The sequence below is a fragment of the Lactuca virosa genome, chromosome 1, assembly GCF_052849685.1.
Source record: "Lactuca virosa cultivar CGN04683 chromosome 1, Lactuca_virosa_CGN04683_v6, whole genome shotgun sequence".
Lineage (NCBI taxonomy): Eukaryota > Viridiplantae > Streptophyta > Magnoliopsida > Asterales > Asteraceae > Lactuca > Lactuca virosa.
Window position 1 is genome coordinate 33,766,345 of NC_136426.1, and position 8,091 is coordinate 33,774,435.

The 8,091-nt window shown below is 33.5% G+C and overlaps 2 protein-coding genes across 2 annotated transcripts; both read right to left on the reverse strand.

The window, feature by feature from the left end:
- Window positions 1–483: 483 nt before the first annotated feature.
- Window positions 484–4,387, reverse strand: LOC145165921 (DNA ligase-like protein). Its single transcript, XM_079084863.1, has 11 exons — window positions 3,387–4,387; window positions 3,137–3,191; window positions 2,927–3,026; window positions 2,622–2,841; window positions 2,492–2,545; window positions 2,250–2,395; window positions 1,605–2,178; window positions 1,405–1,519; window positions 1,285–1,328; window positions 1,047–1,205; window positions 484–937 (listed from the first exon to the last, which is right to left on the reverse strand). Exons 1-11 carry the CDS (start codon window positions 4,272–4,274, stop codon window positions 695–697), a joined length of 2,598 nt encoding a protein of 865 aa, XP_078940989.1. The 5' UTR covers window positions 4,275–4,387; the 3' UTR covers window positions 484–694.
- Window positions 4,388–5,484: 1,097 nt separating this feature from the next.
- Window positions 5,485–7,495, reverse strand: LOC145165995 (outer envelope pore 24B-like protein). Its single transcript, XM_079084947.1, has 3 exons — window positions 7,164–7,495; window positions 6,377–6,733; window positions 5,485–5,724 (listed from the first exon to the last, which is right to left on the reverse strand). The coding sequence occupies exons 1-3, from the start codon at window positions 7,365–7,367 to the stop codon at window positions 5,644–5,646; spliced, it is 642 nt and encodes a 213-aa protein (XP_078941073.1). The 5' UTR covers window positions 7,368–7,495; the 3' UTR covers window positions 5,485–5,643.
- Between the last annotated feature and the right edge of the window lie 596 nt (window positions 7,496–8,091).

The following is an 8,091-nucleotide window of genomic DNA, read 5'->3' on the forward strand; positions in this document are numbered from 1 at the left end:
CTTTGGTGTTGAACAAATTTAGGCAATGTACTTGCATTTTTTGCCATTTCCTTATAAAACAATTCCTTAATCACAAGTTTTCACCTGTAACAATAAGTACACCATAAGAACTTCTTTGTATTACTTATTCCAAGGTAGAATATGATAATTAATAATATGAACAAACATTTCCAATTGATAACACATAGTTTTTTGTTTCTTTAGTTTAACTCAAGCTTACCCTTCATGTTAAGGACAACTTTCGACAGGTACTCCAACATGCTCCAAACTAACAACATATACAACCAAAGTAACTTTTTAGAGTGTTAATAAACCAAGTTTACAAAATTACAATTGTTACAAGTGATTAATCTAATACACGATTTGTAGCTTACTCTTATAAAAACAAATGGGACCATGCCTAGTCCTTAATATGAAATCGGATTTTTTTCCCAAAAGAACAAAAACAGACTCCAACATATACATAGACGAATAAGATCAATATGGGACAACTAACAACCTTCATCCGCTTCATTATAAATAAAGTTGCAACAAAAAAAAGTCAAACAATCTTGTATACTAAAAGTTCCAATAAATACCGAATACAAATTACTAAAACAACAGTAAAAATATAGTTCCACATGCAATTTAACCTTATTTACCTATGAATAACAAGTTGTTGAGTTCAAAAGATTGTATGATCAACATTGAATTCCTATACTCTTCCTTGGATCTTTAGAGGCTTCTTTGGGATCTTGAAGGCAGCAAAAACAGATTGACTAAGCTCAACTACACTACTTTCTTTATTACCAACATTGGTTTGCACAGAAGATCGCTTCAGCATCTCAAAAAATGAAGTGCTACTGTTACTGTTACTGTTTTCATTACTTGATCTGACTTGTGACTGTGAGATGCTGTACTTGGTTGTAACTTTCTTGGTTTGGATTTCCTTTGTTGTCTGCATAACCCAACAATCATCATTACATTATTCATTATTTTATTGAGATAAGGTAACATCATTTTAAATAAAAATACTAAATCTTTATAGAGATACTTGAAACACTTACTGTATCTGAAGCATCCTCTGAAATTGACATTGAGCTTCTGCTATTACTGTCATCTCGTCCAAATATATATGCTCGATTGGGACCCACACCGGATCCTTGTTTCAGTTGTTTGGAGGAAGTTGGAACAGAATGGCTTGACACCCGACTCAAGAAAGATGACTGCAACAATTATAAACTTCATAACTTATTAATGAAGTTAAATTTGATTATAAAAAACTATAAAAAAAGTTTAGTTTACCTTAGAAGAGCTGTTGCTATTCCCTCCTATTGTATCAATGAATGCTGCAAAAAGTATCAATTAAGGCAAAATGACAAGATTTTAAAGTAATCAAAGTACCCACTCACATTCACAACTTACCTGTTATCTTAGCCTTCTTGTGTGCATCAGGCACTGCATTTAGTTTCTTTATACGACAAAAAACTTCCCTTGAATCATCATCCTCATCAGGTGACACTAATTTACACTTTTCTTCCTATTCAACATACAATATGAGTTTAAAATTTAAATGTTATAACAAAGATATATAAGATTTAAAAAAATAATAATAAAATACTAACAGCTTTGTTGAGCAGCCGCTTTTTGGCAAGTATCTTCTCTGTTTCCTCATCATCAGATGATGAAAAAGCTTCATCTTTATCAAGAAACATCTGAGCAATCATTTCTTTTGCTTTTTTTGAATTTAATCGAGGAACACGTGGGCGTACTTCATCTTCATCTTCTTCAACATCATCATTCAGATCTACATCCTCTTCACCTTCCTTATCATCATCATCATCATCATCAAGTAAAGATCCCTCTCTGAGTTTAGAAGCAACATTTAGTCTTCTCAAAAGATCATCAGTTCCAGCTGCATCTTTTTCTTCAAGCCATTTTTGGTGAAGTTCATCTCGGGTTTCTTTGTCAACTGGTTTTTCTTTATACCCAGTTACTATCATCTCTCTCAGTTCCTCAATGTCATCAGCATCATCTTCATTTTCTTCATCGTCTCCAAACCGCATTCTGTCATTGTCACTATCATCTTCTTCCTCAGCCTCATCATCAAGAAATGCTTTTACAGGAGCTCCTTTTGGAGAAGAACCCTCTTTCACATATGGAGCAACATTCTCCTTGTCATTTTCTTCTTCATCAGAGCTGAAATTTTGGAAAAGAAACACATATTTAGATGGTAATTATTAGACACAAAAAAATTGACCTTAACTTACATATCATCAGGAACAGAATCGAACTTTAATTTCATTGTTAGCAAAGAAGGTTCCATTTCTTCTTCTTGAGAGCTAATAGTATGTTCATCAGGTTCCTCATCTTTAGACTCAGTGCTATCACTTGTTTGGGAATCACCAAAAAGATCCTACATTTAGCAAAATAATGAGCATACATGGACAAAAAGGTTGAATATAAGTTGCGTAAAACATTTTTCTCAACAGAGATAGAAATTCAAAATAACCTGAGTATCATCAACTGGAGCCCGAAGAACAGGTGTAGACTTGTCATCCAAAGGCTGTAGCAACGTTAAAAGATATAATCATATGAGAATCTTTGATACAAAATATAGTTTTATTTTCATAACTGCATACCATTTGGGGAGAATCATTGTCATGGGTCTTCTGTTCTCCACAGACATCAGGTCCATCCATATCAATATCATCTTCTTTTGGGCCACTTAAAACTTCATCTTCTTTCACAGACTCTGATAGGTCACCAACTTCTATTTCCACATTCTTGGAATGATTTGTGGTCTGTTTCTGACAAGCATCATCTTCCTTGACAGGATCATCACAATTAGACTGGGAAAACCTGCAAATTTAGAATAAGAAAAGGGTATGAAACTAGGGATATAGACCACATGTACCATATATAATAAATCAAGATAAATACTCACTTCTTTGACACCTCAAGCTTCCTTTGTCTTATTTTTTCCAAAATGGATGATATGGGCTTTTGCACAATTGGTACTGGTTTAAACGAAGCACCTCTAGTCTCTAACAGATGAGATACATGGAATACAAATCAGAGCGATGAAAAAAATTATATAGAATGCATTGTTACCATTAAGAAACACCAAGTGATAATATATGATTAAAACAAGCACCTCTTAAAAGTCTCTGAGATTCAGCATGAAGTTGTTCTAGATGAGCTCTCCTTTCCTGTAGATCCAATAAACAAAATCACCAACAGGGGGATATGAAACAGCTCAATGCAAAATAAGTAACTGTGTTTTTTTAACTTCTTTTATATTTTTAACATTAGAAAATAAAAGGCATAACAACTCGTAGTTAACCTGAAAACGACGAGAAAAGGTATCTAATCTAAAACAATCGAAAGACGTAGAAGATATGTACCTTTGCTTCCCTTTTTTTGTTAGTAGAAGAGGCTTTGACTTTTGGGTCCTCACTGGAACTCTTAAGTCTCTTTTTCTTCCCTTTCTTCTCATTCATCGCATCCTCATTTACTTCCTTCTCCTCATTTTCCTTGATTTTCATATCTGCAATCAATTCTTCCTTTCCCACCGTTGAATCAACTACACTCTCAGTAATCTCATCGTCAAAATCCAATGTTCTCTTCGTTTCCTTCCTATCTGTTCTCACAGGCGATTCACCAACAACAGAGTTCATCTCTGCTTCATTTCCCACCATTTTATCCACTGCACTCTCAGTAATCTCATCTTCAAACTCCAATGCTCTCTTGGTTTCCTTCCGGTTTGTTCTCACGGGCGTGTCACCAACGCCAGAGTTTGAATAATTTTCCATTCCATCATCATCCAAACCTTCTTCAAACTCTAAATCTCTCTTTGTTTCCTTCCGATCGCTATTCACGCGTGTATCATCATAACAAGAGCTCAGATCTTTTTCCTTCACACTACCGTCATCAAGCCCCTCTTCGAATTCCAATAACCTCTTCGTTTCCTTCCGATCTCCATTCAAAAGCGTATCAGCACAAGCAGTGCTCAGTTCTTTTCCATCTACATCACCATCAAAACCCTCAGCCGGCGGAGACGAAAGCGGCTCACATGAATCATCAAATGCTCGGATATCCGAAGATTCTAGGGCTTCTATACTGGCAAAATCAACTCGAGGCAAGTCAATGAGTTCGCTTACTGATTCGACCGGGGCTGATTGATCTGCAACAACCGTAGATTTCTTGAGGCGTTTGAGTCTTCGATGCTTGGGTGAAGGTGAAGGGTCGTTGTTGGGAAAGGAAAATGACTCGTAATCATCGTCGATTTCCATCGTCTGTGATGAAAATGTCAGAGAATTAGGGTTTTGATTTGGTGGAGAAAGACTGGAAATGAATCTGATTATCTGAATGAGTAAATTTGCAGGTGAGGATAAAGACAAGAGCGGTGGGAGGGGGGTTATGGAGGGAATGCAAAAATGGGTGATTTGGGCGGCAAGTGTTTCGAAATTTGTTAAGAAGGCGCTAAAACTGATGTTTGCTAATAGCATAAAAGAAAATTGACCCTTGGGTTTGCTATGATGTTATATTCACCCTTCTAAGTTTGGTGAACTACAAGATCAGTCCTTTTACTTATGATAGCAAAGAGAAATATGATTGCTCCCTGTCATTATCATATATCAAAAGATGGTCATATGGACACGTTCATCCAGCAAGATCCGCAAATGAATGACATTGTTTTGTTTTCCGTACAATTAGTCAAGAACACAACTGAACAATGGATTCTTTTATTGGTTTATTTACATTTTAATAAGATAAATTTTCAAATATAACCAAAATACACATCTTAGTGCCAAAAAAATAAGATTTTCTAAAAATAACCAACGAGACCCGTCTTTGCCTCTGCGAACTTGGTATTTATTTATGGGTCAAAAAATCATGTTTTCAAAGTTTTAATCTACACAAGTTCGCAATACAATACATAAGTCCGCAAATCCACAGAGATGATACTGTGAACTGAGATGTACTACGAAAAAGTCTCTAATAACACGAGTTTGAAGAAGGAAAGCGAGTCCACAGAGGACCCTTTGCAGATTCGTTGGTTGATTTTGGAAAACCTCCTTTTTTTTTGGTAACTTTTTGGCTCTAGGGTTTGTATTTTGGTAATTTTTAGAAATCTCTCTTTATTAATTCAATATTAAGATTTTATCTTCATCCAAGAAAAAATAAATGGTTTTAGTTTAACAAATAGATATGCAAAACAAACAATTTTTGTTCCAATGTTATGGGTTATATCATTATTTTGACTAATATTAGAATATCGGATGAATGATCTATCAAAGCAAACAAGGTAAACCGGCGGAAAAGTGAAATCATAAAACCAAGATTTCGGATTCAAACCCTTGCAAATTACTTATAATTTAAAAAGATATTTAATTTATATTCTAATATGAAAATTGTATACATCTTTGATTAATCTGAAAGATATTTAAAACTGAAAGGAAGACAACCCTATCTTCTAACTCATGTTCAAGAGAGGAAGCCTTATGGAATAATTTAAACCAATTTATATGACACAAACGTTTAGACTTTAGGCAATGATGCTTACAAAGGTATGTAAATAGTTACATCACTGAAAAGACAATATTAATATCGAACCAAGTTAACAAGTAAACTGATATCAATAAAAATGGCAACCAAATTTCACATTTCGAAATCCCACGTGCTTTCAGCTGTCACTCGTGGGACTTTTACTCCATCCTCCAAGTTGAAAAGTGCTGAAATCTGCATATGTAAGAAAATCATAGTTAGTAATTTGCTTACATATAAATATATAATATATATATATATATATATATATATATATATATATATATATATATATATATATAGATTGAGATTTCATAATTTTGAATAGGAGGATATACATAGCATGTTCATGTTTTGAACCCATAACGAATGGTTTATAAGGGGCTGTTTGGTTTGCAAAATGTCTTTGGAAGGAAATGGAATCCACTAAAAGAATTGGGAATCTCAAGAAATTTGAATCTATCATGTGTTTGGTTGGGCATGACTTGGAATGTAATTCTTTGATGTTTTCTGTTTGGTTTAAAAATTGATCCTTGGATTATGTATAAAAGGAGGAATTTGCCTTTTTAAATAAAGCTAGGGAGAATGGAATTTCATTCCTTGGACCTACCACTAAGAATGAACAAATTATATGTTGAAGTTGATGTATATTTTTCTTATTTAAGTATAATTTTTTTGTAAACATGTAACAATTATAGTTTCATTTCATCTGTAACTTTAATATGTGTTCAACAACTGTTCATTACTATGTATTTTTGGAGGCTTTCATAAACTGTTTCCAATAAACCATATAAAAAAGACATAAAGCTAAAGATTTGTGAAGAAAATAAGGAGCATAATGTAATACCTTGTAAGATCCAGCCATCTGTGATTTAGTCGTCCAATCTAGTGCCAAATTTTGGTTGGAGGTCTGATACACAGCTCTTAACACGTGATCTGTGTAAACCTTCCTTGAAACTGCAAAATCCCATGAATCTTTGGCCAATTCATAGCTAGGCTCAATGGTCAACCCTCCATGGACATAAGTGTACTTCAATTTGCAGTTTCCAGAACCAAGAACATGATTGGCTGATACCTTGTTGGCTGAATCAATCACTAGTGTTCCATCAAGCATAGTTCGTTGATCTCCTCTGCTGTGACTGTACACCAAGTTTAATGGCTTCTCTGAAATTTTGATTGTGTTCATGAACTGAAATCTGAAGTCCTGTAGTCCAAACAAAATGCAATTCAGGAACAACAAATTCATATTACATTACACACACAGTCTATAATCTACACCAATAGACAAGACACAAAGATGGGTATAAATATACAGACACGCTTGTAATTGGTGTATAGATAAGCTTATTCGCGTATAATTTTGCATATAATTGACCTATAGTGTTCATAAATCGGAAACCTAAAATCAATCGTCCGACACGAATCGATAAAATCAGAAGAGCTAGTTTGTAATATATGCGTACTTGATCGAATTCACAAGCAGAAGCACAAATTTTAAAAAATAAAATAAAAAAAATCAAGCGGCAAAAGGAGCAAATATACAAACTTGTATTTTCATCGATATATGTTATCTGATTAATAACATCACATCTATGAATTTCACTGTATTAGATCTAATCTGGACTCTGGAGTACCTTTTTGGGGACATTGTAGTCGATGGTGAAGGATCCAGGTTTATCCACGGCTAGAGCTAAACCGTTTAAGCAGGGGCCGTTGACCAGAGTAGCATCGGTCATGGAAGCACGGAGTTTGACATCGCCGGCGTTAAAGGCGAGGGTGATGGCCGAGGCGGGGGTGGTTTTGTCGGCGTCGTACTTTGCCTTGAAAGACGCCTTCATTTTGTGAAGCCGGAGTAGTTGCCCTAGGCGCCGCAACGAGCCAAAGAACTATGTGTATACCTCTTGTAGAAAATAGCAGTAAGCGGAGTTATCGGTTTCTCCGGCCAATATTTTGTTGTGGTTTGGTGAGAAACGTTTTTTATGTTATTCTTTTTGTCTCTATTTTTTATATATCAGTTGTGAAACCGTTGATTTATTTTTTTTTAAAATAATAATAATAATAATAAAATCTAAAAATCTAAATATTTGATAACTTTAGATTTATAATAACATCAGAAAAATAATAAATTATTAAAATTAAAATGTTTTTTATCTTTTAAATTTAAACAAATAATTTAAATAAAAAAAACTAATGAACACTAATTTGCGAATTATAAAATTATAAGTTAAGTATATTAATGAAATTAATATCTATTTATTTTTACATTTATTGTAATTATTACATTAAAATATTATATAAAATTTAATAAAATAGAAAAGCTCATAAAATGACATGTGGAAAAAAAATTAATTCGAAATAATCACAAAATGACATTTTGAGAAAGAGATTGACTCGTAATACACGGGTTGATCAAAACGAAAAATTATATTAATGTCTAAACATTAAACATTTTTAAAATAAAAATTCGAAACAAATAAGTAATTACTTAAGTAATAAGTAATTACTTAAGTATAAGAGAAAGCTGTTGTCATATACTATGTAAATAATATACTCATATAATTC